We start from the raw sequence: 16,579 nt of genomic DNA on the forward strand, positions 1-16,579 counted from the left end.
ATTTTACTTATCCATTCCGTTTTTTAAGCTTCCAAAAAAAAAAAAAAAAAAAAAACTTGTTATCTCTTGTAAAACGCTTTCTTTGAGAATAAGAAAAAAAAAATGGAAGGTCTCACATCTCGATGCTTAATTCAAACTCATCAAGTACTTCCATGCTCTCTCAGATCTCCAAGGTACGTTCTTCTTTACCAGTTCCCATTAATTATTAGATTAATTCTTACGTGATTAGTGGAGTTAGTCACTCATTACATTGCAATGCTATCTTTATGAAATTGATGATAAACGGCTTTTATTCAAAGGAAGCATAATAACTAGTGAAAATATGAATTCTTATTTCTTATAAACAAAAGTGATGACTATAAGCACATATATAGTCCTTTCCTTTCTTTCTCTTTTGAAGCATATAATCTTCTTCTTTTTTACACGAAGTCCTTTCCTTTATTAAAGCGTGATTTTTTTAAGGCCTGTTAGAAGCTAGATTTTTAACTTGCAAATTTTAAAAATAATGAGTTGTTTATATGTATAAACAATTTTAAACATATAGGGTCGAAAACGAGCTTTCGAAGAATAAAAATGTGGTGGCAGAGAAATCCGATAAGAGATTTCGGTCCCTAACTTCTAAAAGGACGATAGCAAGGAGAGTGTTTTTGCACTTCATGGGATTCAATCCTTTGATGTTCTTAATACAACCCGTTTTCGCCGAGGAATTCCAAGTCATTCGGTATTTGATCAAACTTTTTTTTTTCGCTTTAAAGTTTACGACAATTCTATCGAGATCTTATAGGTGGTTCTTTGTTCGGGATTTGAAGTGTATAGGACCTCAAAGCTCCCAAATGGTGTGATAATCCAAGGTACAATATTACTTAATTAACAAAAATTTACTCTTATTATGGTTTTGTTTGATAAATATATGTACTAGTTCATAAGATTTAATTAACGAAAGTTTCTAGAGATAATCGAAGGAGAAGGACCCAAAGCTCGTGATGGAAATGTTGTCGAGATTAACTACGTGTGTCGCCGCTCGAATGGATATTTTGTTCATAGGTAATTTTCCCTTTTGAATTCCAAACAAATTGTACTTACACTTTTTTGTAATGACATTTTTGTTTGTCTTAATTATTATTTTTAGCACAGTTGATCAATTTAATGGAGAGAGCACACCCATCATTCTTCCCCTGGATGAAAATCAAGTAGGTAGTTATTTTATTTTTATTTAACAAGTCGAAGTTTATTCCCATAAACTCTATTTTAAGCTACCTAAAAAAAAAAGTTAAGAAATGTTTGACATCCTTCGAAAAAAATAGTTTTACGAAAGTTATTAAAAAATTAAGATTTATTTTATAGGTAATTAAGGGATTGAAGGACGTCCTTGTCGGAATGAGAGTTGGAGGTATACTAAATTTGCTTTACCTTATTTGCAATATATTTCATCTTAATTTTTGTATAATGTAATAAATAAGAATAAATATATAATGTAATATGGTACTTTTAGGAAAGAGAAGAGCATTGATACCCCCTTCAGTTGGATATGTAAACAATGACTTGATGCCCATACCTGAAGAGGTAACGATTCTTGCTTTTTAAATAATAGAAGGAAGATCAAAATATGAGGACAAATATTAAGGAATATGCATAGCTAAAAATAAAAAAAAAATAAAAAGGTAGTAAATAAGATTCATTCTTTCTTTTTTCGCTACTCCCTTATATTTTAACACAACATAATACTATGATTTTCCTTCCTATTTTTGTACTTTCTTACATTTGCGCTCCCCTCACATATTTCAAATTTCAAATGGAGCATACGAGCATAAAAAAAAAAATAATAATTCATGTTACATGTTTTCTACTATATCACTAACAAAATATTTTTTTTTTCTTAATATGACAGTTTGGCCCTCGACGTAGCCTCCTTTCCCATGCAAACGAGCCTTTAATATTTGAAGTTCAACTCTTAAAATTACTTTAAGTTTGTTTATCATAATGTATTTCAATTTATAAGAGTACACTCACTTTATAATTTATCTCGTTACTCATTCTAAGAAAAGTTGATAAATCATAATTTGTGATTTAAAAAAAAATATAGAAAGTCTCGCATTTAAAAAAAAATAATCAGTAACTTAAAATGAGAATATTAAAACAAATTGGATTTTATAGTTACAACACAAACGAATGAATGCATAAGAAGATATTTATGTTAAGATTTTTTTTTTTTTATTATTTTTATGTTTGTTTGTAACGGATAGGGTTAACGGGTTGAGTTGACATTTCATGTACCCGTACATGCATCCGTTTGTATGTTAAAAGATAATACCCGTTAATTCATTTTGAACAAGTATTGCATAACTTGTTTTTATCGAATAACAAGCGGATTAACGAGTATAAGATATTTATGCCCTTAATAGCTCGGCCATTTGTGCACAGCAACCAAACATGTATGGATAGCCAACATGACTAAACTACATGTATGATGACAAAAACGCATGTAGAGGAGTTTGAAAATTAACCAACATTAATATAATGTATCCGCAGGCTCATCACTCGTTCAAAATATGATGTACACCTTTCAACAAATTGCCCCTTCCATAATCTCAAATATAACAAAAATTATAAATAAATAAAAAATTATCTACCTATCATGTAAATCAGATGAAAAATATCAATAAATCAATAGTCAACATAAAAAACAAGGTCAACAAAACAAAGCTCACATATTAGAGCAAGATCAACAAAAATACCTAAAGAGTTTGGAGCTCGTAGCTATCGAGCCCAATTAAAAGTAGATAGAGCTGCTTAAAAGCCAAATTCACGATAAACACAAAAATTCTTCAATATAACTTCATAACTACCGACTGAGCACATACTAACATACTCATTCAGACTCTTGTACATCATTATCATATTACAAAGTAAAAATTAAGAGAGTGGTAGCTAGTTTAATCTAGTGGTAATCTCACACATGGTTGCAGAAATGTATACCCCTTTAAGATTTATCATAAATCATGTAATACTGGTCAATAGTGTCAATTGCGCTTGCACTACTAATATATCATATAATTTTGGCCAATAATATCACTTCTAAAAAAAAGTAAAACTAAAATACAACAAACGAAAGTTCTCTACTAAAAAAAACATACACTATCACGCCAACAATTCATCACATACTCAGTTTCATTAGAAATCTAAGAACCATAAATTTCACAAATTCCCAATTTATTCAAACTAAATCTTGCTCGAATGCTAATTATATTATCTAAGTTCCATTTTCTTCCCTCCTAAAATTTTTCAATACAACTACACATAATTGCTATCTTCACTCCTAAAGTTAGTTTTGTTTTGACTAACTTGATAGTTGAAGAAAAAGATTTTTATTTTTATTTTATGTGCCTCAAGAGCCAAAAATAAATTTGAGCTTAAAATTTCCTCAATTCCTTTAGCTGCATAACCAAACGTATGTATTTAGTTTACATTTAGTTGTCATTAAGAAAAAAATATGAAAATACACGAACTTTTCCAAAGGGACATTCTTTTTAACTTTTTCATGAACGAAAAAATACCACATTGAAAATAGAGCATATAGTGATGAGCATAAAGAAATATAAATGAGGGAAAATAGTAACCTAGCATTAAAGAGGCTATTTATATCTCTCATAGATCTCCAAATCTCGACTTTTGGTCTTTGGAATCATTATCAGTTCTCCAAAGCCATGAAAATAAAATCTCAAAAATCTCGAAAAAATAATCTCGCTCGTTATGTCTCAGTTCGATTATAGGTCCGCTGCGAAACAAGAAGAGTCAATAACAAATTCATATTCGGATCCAATAACAAGCAACCGTTACTTAACGCGACCAAGTAACCGACTAAACCGGGACCTAATCTCAAAACTAAATTGAACCGAGTACAACATAAGTATACACATACACATACTACACCCATAGTGTTTTCAGTCACAACAACTATCTCATAAACACCCCGTAATACAGACACACATATTCGGAGTTCCAGTTTTTACTGCTCTGAAACACCATTTTCGAAAAATCATAACTCCCTCAATTCTTAACGGATTTACATGTTTTTGGACGTTTTAGAAAGTCTATTCAGTATACAATCCATGAAAAATACTAACAAAAATTATCTCAGATCACAATTACAATCTTGAGTTCTTAAAATAAATTCCACCGACCTTAAATAATTTCCACTTGGAAGAAATTTGAAGGAAAATTATTTGATTAATTTTTTCCATATTTTCCATCTCACCGGAAAGAAATAAAATTTGAAGGAAATTTGGGGCTTTTGTTTCTTCTGATTAAGTTCGGGAATTTCTTATGATTGGGCTCGGATATTTGCTCGTTGATTGCTTGAATTTATGCTGGCTTTGAGATTTCGTTTTGATTTGATAAACTAATCTGGACAGTTTGGTAAAACAGACGTGGGCAGTCCGATATGAGCATCGTTTGACATAGCTTTGTTTTAAAAAAAAGCGCTTTTAGATTCAGTTTTTGGAAAAAACTGTTTTTTTTAAACTGATAGGTGTTTGGTAAACTGTTTATAAAACAGTTGTTGCTGGTAACAAAAACTGATTTTGCGTTTGGTAAAATAAATATATTATAGTAAAAAGACTAAAATAGACATAAAATAAATATTTAACAGTGCTATGGATAATCACGTGATGATATTAAAGAAATTTTATATCAAATACAAAAACGCTTTTTCTAAAAGCTAAGATTCGTAGCTTTTGTAACTCATGTACAATTTTTAAAATCGTTTTTGAAATTTTTTCTAAAAACTGTTTTACCAAACAGTAAAATTGCAGTTTGGTTTTTGCTAACAGCAAAAACAGGCTTAAAAAAGCTGTGTCAAACACGCATACATGCATAGCAAAAACAGGCTTAAAAAAGCTGTGCCAAACACGCATACAGGCATAGCAAAAACTTTCTATGCGGAATTTCGTCAAACATGTTCAGTGCACAATTCGAATCAAGCAAAACCAAAGATACCTAAACACTGATACATATCACAAAAAAAAAAAAAAACACTAGTAAACACTAATTCGGGACCCAAAATCAGAACAAACCCTAACTTTATTTCCAAGGAATCCGAGTTCAGAGAAATATATATTAACCTCAATTATTTATAAATAAACAAATAAAAAAATAAACCCAAATTATTTTATCTCTTTTACGGCATGAACTAATGCCTTTTTGTAGTCTTTATAATGTTTTGATCTCAAATGTAGAAAAAAATTGATTCATCTCATAATTCAAAGTAAAAGAAAGAAAAAAATTCATCATTATAAAATTTAGGCGTGGAAATATTATGACCATAAATAATTAAATATGTATGGTGCATATAGTGTATACAGAAAAAAAAAAAAAAAAAAAAAAAAACTCGTTTTTTTTTTCTCCCAATATTCGTCGACAATCGGGGAATAAATGCTGCTTTTATACTCAAACTACAACGAAATCATTCAGTCGTTTGTCATGAAAACGACATATTGTTTCGCCGAATTTCCAACGACAACAAACGACAAAACGTCACACAAACCTGTGCGCCGGCCGCTGACTCACTGGAAATGAATTTCCCAGCGAAATTCCTGAAAATTCGTCGACTTTAAAATTTATTAAATAATACTTGAAATTCCAATTCTATTCCAATTCCAGGTTTCGAATTAGGGCAAAAAAAAAAAAAAAAAAAAAAATGGAATAGAGTATATTTTAGTTCTTACACTAAAACCCCCAAATTCGTATACTCTCAGACCATGAATATATCCGCAGGAAGATTTGGATTCAAAGCTCATGCTCAGCTTCAATGTCGTACTATCATCGCTCCCTGGTTCGTCGCTAGACTACACTCTTTTGCTCTGTTGAAGTTCAAGCTTTTTTATTTTCCTTTATCTTAATTTTCTGTTACCTTCCTTTCGAATATACAACGTAGGTGAAGATCTAAACTTTATATACATAATATATATAATTATAAAGACCTGAAATCAGTGTGGTGCTTTTTAGGGTTGATAAGAAAAGGGTAATCACATGCTTGAAGAACAGAGATTATGGTTCGTCTTCGCTCCCACTTCGGTACATTCCGAAGAACTCTCAACGGAATAAGAAATTTGACAGTTCGGATTCGGAGCGAACAAAGATCTCTAAAAGGAAAGGCATTTTTGAATTTCCGGAACAGAGCAATCAGTCGAGCAACGAGGTTAGCTATAATGGAAATTCGATACGAAAAGGCTTCGATTATAATAAGAAGACTTGGCACCAAAGCAAAGCGATTACTAATGATCGAGGTATAATAATTAGTCTTTTTTTTCGTTCTTTCTTGTAATGTCGATTTTTCGTGCCCGATCGATTGAAATAGGCTTTCGATTATGGTGATGATTAACTAAAATGCTTTGCCTTTTCAGTGGAAACGAAACAGCTTATTTGATGTATATTCTTGCTATTTGATTATTTATTTATGCGATTAGATGATTCCATGGAAGAGTTTAAAGAGTTGAGTGTTCGTCGACAACATAGTTCTTACAGCGATCGTAGTGTTATAGACGATGAACAATCTCGTGAAGATGAGACTAACAACTTTGACGAGAAAATTGCAACAAGGTTCACAATTCTATGCATTTCAGTGTATCGGCTTGGTGTTTGTCTCGCTGAGAATGTTTATTACTTTCTTCAAAAAAGCTTACAGTTGGTTTCATTTTTACTTTTATCTTTTTATTGAACAACGAGGTTAGTCAGGATCAAAATGTGTCCCTGAAAAGCTTCAACTTTGACCCGAGGATTAGGTATCAAAATCGAACGCTGAGTAGTAGTAACTTCATGTTACATGAGGTCGAACAAGGTATGGCTAGTTCATTATTATTATTATTATTGATTTTGAGGGGTTCCGTAATAATTATGTAGAAGAAATTTGTCTAATGCAAGAAATCTTAAGTGGAAAAATAAAACAATTAAAATAGATCACAAGTTTTTTGTGTGAAAGCAGATAACTTTACGGAAGAGCCCTTTGAGGAGTCCGATGACGATAATCTTCTCAAAGAGTGCAAGGACGGGATTTCTGAAGAATTAGTGTCTGGTCACAAGAATTATTATCAGCAAAATAAATCCGATGAAGATGATGATTTAATACCTTTAGAAAATAAAACTAAGCAAGAGGCTGAAAAAGCAGCATTGAAGTTACTTGCAAGAAGGTTATTTTATTTTCTTATTTCCCTTCAACTTCACGTCCGTTTGAAAAAACTTGTGTTGATCGTCTCTAGTCAACTTTTCCGAAATTTATCGAATTAAAATGGAATGAAGCACTCTCTGATTACCGAGCTTTTTCTTTGTCCGCAGGGCTTACACCACATTTGAACTCAAGAAGAAATTGTGTGGAAAGAAATTCCCTCTGAATATCGTCGAGGATTTGGTAAACGACTTCCAAAACAGGTGGTTATTTATTTTTTTTTTTTTACATCGAATAGTATCGTTTTATTTCGATAGTCGAAAAACAAGTTTGACAATTTTTTTTATGTGTTTTAGAGGATGGCTAAATGACGAACGGTACGCGGAAGCTTATTGTCAAGCTAAATGGTCTTCCTCAACTTGGGGACCGCGGAGAATCAAACAAGTAAGCCATCGTATTTACCTTCATAGAAATGATAAAAAAAAAAAAAAAAAAAAAACAAAGACTTGTCTGTCCAATAATTCACTGACATTGTCGCATCATTTGCTTTGATCAGCAACTTTCTCTCAAGGGAGTGAAAAATCTTGATTCGGAAGAGGCGGTCCGAGTAGTGTTCAAGGACGGAGTATCAGAAGATGAAGAGAAGCAGAGTTTGAGGCACGGCTTATCAAAGGCCTCGATGGACCATCTACTCGTTCAGGCCTCGAAGCAGTGGTCCCGAGGCAGCGATTTGCCACAAGAGAAGAGGAAAGCGAGGATCGCCAGGTGGCTCCAATATCGTGGCTTCAATTGGGACGTCGTTGGCTTCGTGGTCAAGAAACTCGAGTCTAATCACCGGCCCTAGATCTCGATAAGGTAACCACACTTTGTAACGTTTTTTTTTTTAAAGAAAGGGTCTTTTGCGTTTTAGGCATTTTGGTCCCTCGAGTTTATTTTCAGAAGATAGACAGAATTGTCACGCACCTTTGACCGTTTTGAATGGTAATAATTAACCCCTAACCCCTAACAAAGGTTAAACCGCTCATCCTTTGGATATATACTTTATTTACTTTTTACCCGGTTAAAATTAACCGAATGGTCAAAATGCCCACCTTTAGTGAGGACTTTTCTCACAATTTGTTTCCTTTTTTTGTTTTTTAGCTTCTGACCTGAAAGTTCCTGTATTTTTTGTTCAAGACCTATCAAATCGTTGACGAAGTCTTTATGCGATCACATGTAATAGTTTCACGTATTATTTGATTAAAAGGTTGAGGTTGATTTTGGTTCTGAAAATATTTCAGGGACCAAAATGCCTCAATACGCCACAGTTCGGGACCAATTGAGGTAAAACAATCACACCAAAGTTTTGTGGTCCTTTTGGGGGCTATTAAGTACTGGGCCAATTGGGAAAAAGTACAATCTTGATTGGATTAGAGTCTGTGGTGGTGTTATTGTCGAATATATCGTGGCCACAGAATCGAAGAAGTACCGATCGATCAATCGTAGCAACGCCGAGTTTGGGTTTATCGAAGCCTACACAACTATAAAGGACAACCCATCTTTTAGCTGTTTTCTTGCTTTGCTTGGATCAAAAATATCCATAACCTATTTATTGAACATGGATTCTCAGCTTGTATTTATACTTTCCACTTTTGGCCCACCATTTTGTAACTACCTTAATGGAAGAAGATAAGAAAAAAAAAAAAAAAAAAAAAGCTTCACTGTTGCACTTGTATCAGCATATTTTTTTTTGATGTCTGGTATATACAGTTTGATGTGTGGACATTTATGTATTGCGTATAAATATAGCGTAACACAACAGGACATTCAGTACCGTCTAACCAAAGATTAAGAAGATGGTTTCCCTTTCAATTATTAGTGTAATTATGATTATTTTAGTAATTTCTGTAGCTGGAAAGTCATGCTCAGAGACAGCACATGAACATGTGATGAGAGAGTGAGACCATGTGAGCTCAGCTGGAAAGACTGGCTCTTCTTATACACACAACAAACACAGAAAAAGACAGACATATATGATATGTATAGAGACTATAGATATAGATAGAGAGACACAAATATTTATATATATAATAATATTCAGATGTTCCAATCATTGTTTTAACTCTTTCCTCTATCTTTCTCTTAACAGTTAAGCCATCACAGTTCCCAATAATAAGTCCCAACATACTTTCTTCTCGTAAGAATTCACTACCGGCCATACTTTTTCTTCTTTCTCACTTAATTATGACAGTCACTTTTTTACTCTAACGTACGTACTACACTACTATACACGAAATAACAGCTACAAGAATATGGTTGGAAATTTTTTTTCAGCCAGAATGTCGTGACAAAATATGTTAATTTGTATTTGTCGCGATATTCTAGACGAAAAAATAAAAATATTTTTTTATTAAAATTATTTGGACATGGAATAGTGGTCGGAGAATTCGAAAGAGCAGTCCGTCGAGACCCCGAGCGACGACGCCAACGCCGCCTCCGACGTCGTCTTCGGCTTTTTCGCAAACTCGACGTCGGGTCTCGAGGCGTCGTCGTCGTCGTTGCTGACGTGGCGGATCTCGGCGAGCATCGCGACGACGTCCTTCATGGCGGGCCGGTCGTGGGCCCGGGCGGCGACGCATAGGAACGAGACGGCCAGGGTTTGGAGCATCTCGTGCATGGCGGGGTCCGCGCGGCCCCGCAGCCTCGGGTCGAGCACGTCCGAGGCTTCCCTCTCGCTCGCCAGGTGGTCCCGCACCCACTGCACCAAGTGGGACCCGCCGGGGAGGCTCGGGTCCAGCGGGTGCCTCCCCGTCAGCACTTCCAGAAGGACCACCCCGAAGCTGTACACGTCGCTCTTCTCCGTTATCGGCTGCATCGACCCGTGCTCTACAATAGTTTTGAATTTCGAGTAAAATTTTTATATTTCTTAAAAATTTGAAATAAGTAATTCCAACGAAATTTTAGTTTTTTTTTTTTTTTTTTCGGGAATCCTTTTTGGCACGGTTCACGACCTCTGACGATCCACTCAGAGGTTGACACGTGGCATTAAACATCCACGTGTCAACCTCTGAGTGGATCGTCAGAGGTCGTGAACCATGCCAAATAGCATTGCTCTTTTTTTTTTTTCTTCTTTTAAAAGTCTATCGTAGTTAAATGAACATTATCGATATCAGCATTTTAATCATTAATTATATTAATAAACAGTTCGAGAATACGAAACTTTATATTTACCGGGAGCCATGTAGCCGTAAGAGCCGGCGAGATGAGGAGGTGGAGGAGAGAGAGGAGCGACATTATTATTATTATTATTGTTATCTCCGGCGGCGACGGAGAGGACTTTGGCCAAACCGAAATCAGCCAGAAAAGGCTGATTCCGGTGGCCGAGAAGGACGTTCATGGCCTTGACATCTCCGTGCATTATGGCCGGAACACAATCGTGGTGGAGATACGCGAGCGCGTGGGCCACCCCTAAGACAACCTCGTACCTTGTCTCCCACTCGGCGGCCCCACCGGAGATCATCGAGCTCAGGCTTCCGTTGGGGAGGTAGTCGTAGAACAAGAGCTTCATCGATTGGTTCGAACCCCAACCCAAGAGCCGGACTATGTTCTTGTGACGGACCGACCCGAGAGTCCTTATCTCCGACCCGAACGCCGCCGCCGAAGCCGACTCCTCCGTCGATGTCGATGACCACATCTTCTTCACCGCCACCCATTCCCCGCCGCTCGGTAGGCTCACCTAATAAACGTGTCACTTCGGTTTAAGAAAGTACTTTTCAAAATCGAAAATTTAACTAGACCGATTTTTTTTTTCCCCGATTAAAAGTAACTTACAAAAATTCAATTACCCGAAATTAACAAAAAAATTTAGGTTAGCCGAAAATAATTAAAAACGCATGTTTATTTTAAGGCTATAAGAAAAAAGAAATACTCAATTAACTGAAATTAACCCTAATTTAGGCTTTTAAAATGAATTGAATTTGAACCAAACTTAAAAGGGAAAAACAAGTACTTTTCAAAATCGAAAATTTAACTAGACCGATTTTTTTTTTCCCCCGATTAAAATTAACTTACAAAAATTCAATTACCCGAAATTAAAAAAAAATTTAGGTTAGCCGAAAATAACTAAAACGCATGTTTATGTTAAGGCCATAAGAAAAAAAAAAGAAATACTCAATTAACTGAAATTAACCCTAATTTAGGCTTTTAAAATGAATTGAATTTGAACCAAACTTAAAAGGGAAAAATCATTTTATGGGGCTAACTCACCCGGTAGACCACGCCGGAGCTTCCCGTCCCGATGACGTTCGATGACGTCAGCTGCCTGACGACGTCGTCAACCGAGATTTCCGTCTTCTGATAAAACGTGATCTCCCACGGCTGAGCCTCCGCGGAAGCCTCGTCTCCGGCGACCATTCTCGTCCGTACGATGAGGTATATCGCGAGAAGGACCAGCACCGCGCTCGCGCTGATGAGCACGGACGTGAGAAACTTCATCGCCGGAGACGCCTCGGAGCGGTGGTGGTTAGGGTCGGAGGAGGAGGAGAGTCCTCCGGCGAAGAGGCCGGCGTTGGGGTTTATGTCGCTCAGCGGAAGCTTCCGGAAGAAGGGTGTGTCGGGTATCTTGCCGGAGAAGGCGTTGTGGGACACGTTGAGAGCCACGAGGTTTTCGAGTCCCGAGAGGCTCTCGAGCCCGCCGGAGAGGTTGTTCCGAGAGATGTCGAGGACGCCGAGCTTGTCAAGTCCGGCGAGCTCCTTCGGGAGCTCGCCGGAGAGTTGGTTGCAGCTCAGGTTGAGAGAGATTTCGAGGGAGGGAATCCGGCCGATTTCCGCCGGAATATTGCCGGAGAAGAAGTTTTCTCCGAGGTCCAGTAACTGGAGCCGGACGCAGAATCGGAGCTCCGGCGGGATTCCTCCGGCGAGGCGGTTTCCGGCGAGGCTGAGCTTGGTGAGCTCGGTTAGCGAGGCGACGGTGGAGCCGGCGAGCGGGCCTTCGAGGCGATTCCTCGAGAGGTCGGCGAATTGGAGGGTTTTCGGGAGAATCTCCGGCAAGGGACCGGAGATTCCGTTCGAGTGGAGGTCGAGAAACTCGAGGCTCCGGCAGCCGGAGATCGTCCTCGGGATCGGTCCGGCGAGGCGATTCTCGCTGAGGTCGAGGAAGTTGAGGTTCGTCAAGTCTCCGATCTCCGGCGGGATCGCGCCGGAGAGCCGGTTCTGGTTGAGCCTCAGGCGATAGAGGCTCGTGCAGTTTCGAATTCCGGCGGGAATGAATCCGGAGAGCTCGTTGGAGAGGAGGAGAAGCTTCGTCAGGTTGGTCAGCCCGAAAATCTCTCCCGGGATTCCGCCGGAGAGACCGTTGTAAGAGAGGTCCAAAGCCTGAAGCTTTTCGCACTCCGACAGCCTCGCCGGAATATTCCCCGAGAGCCGGTTTTTCCAGGCGAAGAGCAAAGTCAGCCTCTTTAACTCCCCGAACTCGCCGGGGATCTCGCCGGAGATCTCGTTGTTGTCGATCTCGAGGTGGTTCAGGGCGGAGCACCGTGAAATCTCCGGCGGGATCGCCCCGGAGAGCTTGTTGACGCTGAGCTGAAGCTCCTCGAGCTTCGAGAGGTCTCCGATCGAGCTCGGGATCGCTCCGGCGAGGAGATTCTCCGACAAGTCAAGGACTCTGAGCTCCGAGCAGTTTCCGATTTCGTCCGGGATCGTCCCGACGAGGCTGTTCTCCCACAGAAGAACGCTCTCGAGGCTCTTCAACCGTCCGATCGATCCCGGGATCGAACCCGACAGCGAGTTCTGGTACAGATAAAGATTCCTGAGCTCGGTGCAGTTTCCGATCTCGTCCGGGATCGGACCGGAGAGGAGAGAAGTGTAGACGGCGATGGTCTGGACTCTCTTCAAGTTCCCGATCGAAGCCGGGATCGAGCCCGAGATTCCGGTCTCGGCGAGCCCCAAAACCACCAGACTCTCGCAGTTTCCGATCTCCGGCGGAATCGGACCTTTCAGATTCTTGTTCCCTCCGGCCCGGAAAATCTCGAGGTTCCTCAGCTCTCCGACGCTCGCCGGAATCTCTCCGGCGAGCCGGTTGTCGAACAGAGTCAGGGACTCGAGGCTCGAGAGCTCTCCGAGCCCTTCCGGGATCGGACCTTCCAAGAAGTTCGTGTTCAGAGACAAAGTCTTGAGCTTTTTGAGCCGGAAAAGCCCGGCGGGGATTTCTCCGGCGAGGAAGTTGTCGCTCAGGTCGAGGAAGACGAGCTCGCCGGAGTCTCCAATCTCCGGCGGGATTTTTCCGGTGAGGTTGGCGGAGGAGAGCACCAAGGTGGTGAGGGATTCGAGAGGTCGGAGATTAGAAGGTAACGTGCCTTGCAAGTCAACGGATTTCAGAGAGAGCTCAAAGACTCTTCCTTTCTCGTCGCATTTCACTCCCACCCAATCATTGCATGGACTCGAGTCAGTGTCTCGCCACGAACTCAGTGAGTCAGCGGACACCGAGTTATTCAGACTCCGTTTCCATTCCAACAGAGCTTGGCCTTGTTCGTCTATGGAGTGGCAAATGGGGATCAGAATAATAATAATAGCAAGAAAGGTTATCGAAAGAGCCGTTGAGAAGAATAGTTTACTTGGAGAAGAAGGCATTGCTCACAGAAGAAGAAGAAGAAGAAGAAAAAGAGGTTTTGGGTCTGAGAGAGAACAAGGCATGTTATGTTTTTGTTTATAGGAAAGAAAGAAAGAAAAAAAAGGGCATGCAATGCAATGCAAAGCAAAAGCAAAGGAAGATCTGGATCAGAGACCCAAAAAACCTTCTTTATTATAAATAACTACTATTATTATTATAATAATATAAGTAATTATTGTCGTTGCTTGTGATGAAGATGGGGTTTTTTGGTTTTATTAAGTTGATGTAATTGTAATGGGAGAGTAGTGCTATTATGATGATCTTTGTTTTTACCTTGACATGAGAGCTTTTGGATTATTATTGTCATTAAATCATGTACACATTTACCATAATAAATAAAATTATCTTAATGACTGCTTATATAAAATAAAATAGAGGTTTTTTAATAAAATTTTTTGACAGTTGTACCATCTTCTCTTCTCTGCTTCCTCATGTCTTGTTCTTACTTCCCAAGAAGACCACTGATTTCCAGTTTTTTTTTTCCTTCCACTTTTCAGTGGTGAATAGTGAAAAATGGTTGTCCAATATATATGATATATATATATATGTATTATATAATATTTAAATAATAAGCCAGGTATATGAGGATACATGGTCCATTTTTTTGTGGTCACAATTGGAATAGGCTAGACCCAAGCCATGTGCTTGTTCTTAACCATTCAGGAACTTATTATTATAGATAGCTATAGCACACTAAAATAATTAACACTACTAATTGCTTTGCACAAAAAAAATGTATTAGGGAGACTTTGAAGTTATTTAATGACTTCATTATTTAGCTGCAAAAAAAAAAACTCAAAAAGATGTTTTTATCTACTGTGAATTGTTTACCTGCCAAATTGAACTTGGGATCTGTATATTATTCTATAGGAAGCATAATAGTATGTGAGGCAATTATTTTTTTAATTGTTTGATTAGATCTAGATTGATTTGTTTATTGAGCCTTAAGGAAATGTTATAAGTTATACGGTGGAGTGGAGTGAAGTGCACTGTGCACATGACATATAGGAATATTATTGTAAATTTTATTCTTTTTTTTCTTTTGTAATTAAAAATTTGCAAATCTGGTCATATTGTCTGTTGGTCTTGGATGGGTGATAAAAATAATGTCAATACTAATTTTAAGAAACAAAGCAAGCTACGCTGGCCTTGAGTGGAAGGGACAGCTTGAAACCAATTTCAAGGGTTTTTAATAATTAATTAGTATAACTAGCTCGAATCAAAAGCATAAAACATGCACAAATACAACATAATGGCTATTTTTTAATTATTATTTATGGCAGTATTAAATAAATACAATATAGTGGGTACTTATATTTTATATTGTAAAGGGCTCAAAATTGTAAATTTCTTTGGTGTATTTGGTTTTTATCGGGGTGAATTTATTTATTTATTATTTTTATTTTACGATAGGGACTCAATCGATTGTTAAAATTAAACGATTTGAAGATTTATTGACATCGATGTCAATAAATCTTCAACGATTTTCCAGATTTTCATAAATTGTTGAATTTTTTTTTCAAAATTTTGAAAATCGTTCTTGAGCATGAAGTCACTGAAAAATGTCTTCTACACTAAGCACAAAGGAGAGAGAGAGAGAGAGAGAGAGAGAGAGAGAGAGAGTAAATAAAACGAAAATAAAAAGAAAAGAATGTTTTATTTAGGATATTTTTGTACCAAATACAAGATAGTTATAGTTTTGAATTAAATTAGATATATTAGATTTTGATCCTAAATTAGTGTGGAAGTCGTAGTTTAATCCCTACAAATATTTATCTAAGTTCATAAGAAACGTTCTGTAAAAAGACTCGGATAAAAACGATTACAAGTCTTTTGGTGTAATGATGGTTTAACTTTAACCCATCTTTTAGCAATTGAATGTTTCTCATATAGAAACCTATGTGTCTTATGATCGAAGTAGGGTCTCAAAATTGTCTCGTCAAGTTAATTATTTCATTTTTTTTTAATATAGAATCCGAATTATCTCGGTAGGATTCGAATTTGACTTTGTCACTTCATGGTCACACTTTATTTTTCCTTGTTAATCAAATTTCGAGTAACACGAAATTAATGGCAATGTTATCATAACCAAAATACCCAAATGCTGTACATTACTATTATCTAGTGAACCTTTTCAAACGGGTTCAATTTTCTTGCACAAAAGGACTAAAAGATATAAAGTACTTAAATTAACGGTCACAATCTTTCAGGAATACGAAGGTTGTTATATAATCAAGAAATTAAATTCGTTTGGACCAAAATTTACTGTAGCTACATAAACAACACTACTATTTATTATTATACCACATGCAGTAGTACTTAGCGGCTTGGAATAATTTATTTCCCTCGAAGCTAACAGGAAAGAAAAAAAAAAAAAAAACATTCTAGTTAATAAAAACACTGCACAGAAATCCGATCTTCTATGTCGAGCAATAATTGCTTTGTGATAACTACATAATTCGGACCACTAAAACTGAAGTGGTTATTAATAAGGTGACAAGCTAAGAGTTTATTTTTATATATATATATATATATATATATATATATATATTTATATACACAATTTTTTTTTATATATAGATATAGATTATATATTGATTTTGACAAATTTGTGGATAATTATCTGCCGAATTAAACCGTGCTGTTCTCATTCAATAATCATTTTTAGGCAAAAATATACTAACAAAGTTAGTCGTACAACTAGCACTTTACAATAAGAATACTAACTTTTTAATTGAAAGATAATTGCTATATTATTTCCTTGGCTTATGCAC

General features: G+C 37.1%; 3 protein-coding genes across 3 annotated transcripts; 2 read left to right on the plus strand and 1 right to left on the minus strand.

Moving 5' to 3' along the window:
- Nucleotides 1–37: 37 nt before the first annotated feature.
- Nucleotides 38–2,015, plus strand: LOC149398824 (FKBP-like peptidyl-prolyl cis-trans isomerase family protein). Its single transcript, XM_089615479.1, has 8 exons — nt 38–173; nt 545–721; nt 817–851; nt 951–1,044; nt 1,130–1,190; nt 1,345–1,390; nt 1,493–1,563; nt 1,889–2,015. The coding sequence occupies exons 1-8, from the start codon at nt 103–105 to the stop codon at nt 1,964–1,966; spliced, it is 633 nt and encodes a 210-aa protein (XP_089471605.1). The 5' UTR covers nt 38–102; the 3' UTR covers nt 1,967–2,015.
- Nucleotides 2,016–5,666: 3,651 nt separating this feature from the next.
- On the plus strand, nt 5,667–9,013 carry LOC149398825 (regulatory protein RecX family protein). Its single transcript, XM_089613993.1, has 9 exons — nt 5,667–5,830; nt 6,004–6,284; nt 6,465–6,597; nt 6,729–6,835; nt 6,980–7,184; nt 7,330–7,422; nt 7,516–7,603; nt 7,716–8,014; nt 8,440–9,013. The coding sequence occupies exons 1-8, from the start codon at nt 5,757–5,759 to the stop codon at nt 8,001–8,003; spliced, it is 1,269 nt and encodes a 422-aa protein (XP_089470119.1). The 5' UTR covers nt 5,667–5,756; the 3' UTR covers nt 8,004–8,014; nt 8,440–9,013.
- A 288-nt stretch (nt 9,014–9,301) lies between these two features.
- LOC149398826 (uncharacterized) lies at nt 9,302–13,880 on the minus strand. The gene is made up of 3 exons (XM_089615610.1): nt 11,405–13,880; nt 10,370–10,874; nt 9,302–10,024 (listed from the first exon to the last, which is right to left on the minus strand). Exons 1-3 carry the CDS (start codon nt 13,763–13,765, stop codon nt 9,555–9,557), a joined length of 3,336 nt encoding a protein of 1,111 aa, XP_089471736.1. The 5' UTR covers nt 13,766–13,880; the 3' UTR covers nt 9,302–9,554.
- Nucleotides 13,881–16,579: the final 2,699 nt, after the last annotated feature.

The sequence above is a fragment of the Urtica dioica genome, chromosome 5 (genome assembly GCF_054948205.1).
Source record: "Urtica dioica subsp. dioica isolate 48M chromosome 5, U.dioica_male_clone48M_v1_H2, whole genome shotgun sequence".
Taxonomy (NCBI): domain Eukaryota; kingdom Viridiplantae; phylum Streptophyta; class Magnoliopsida; order Rosales; family Urticaceae; genus Urtica; species Urtica dioica.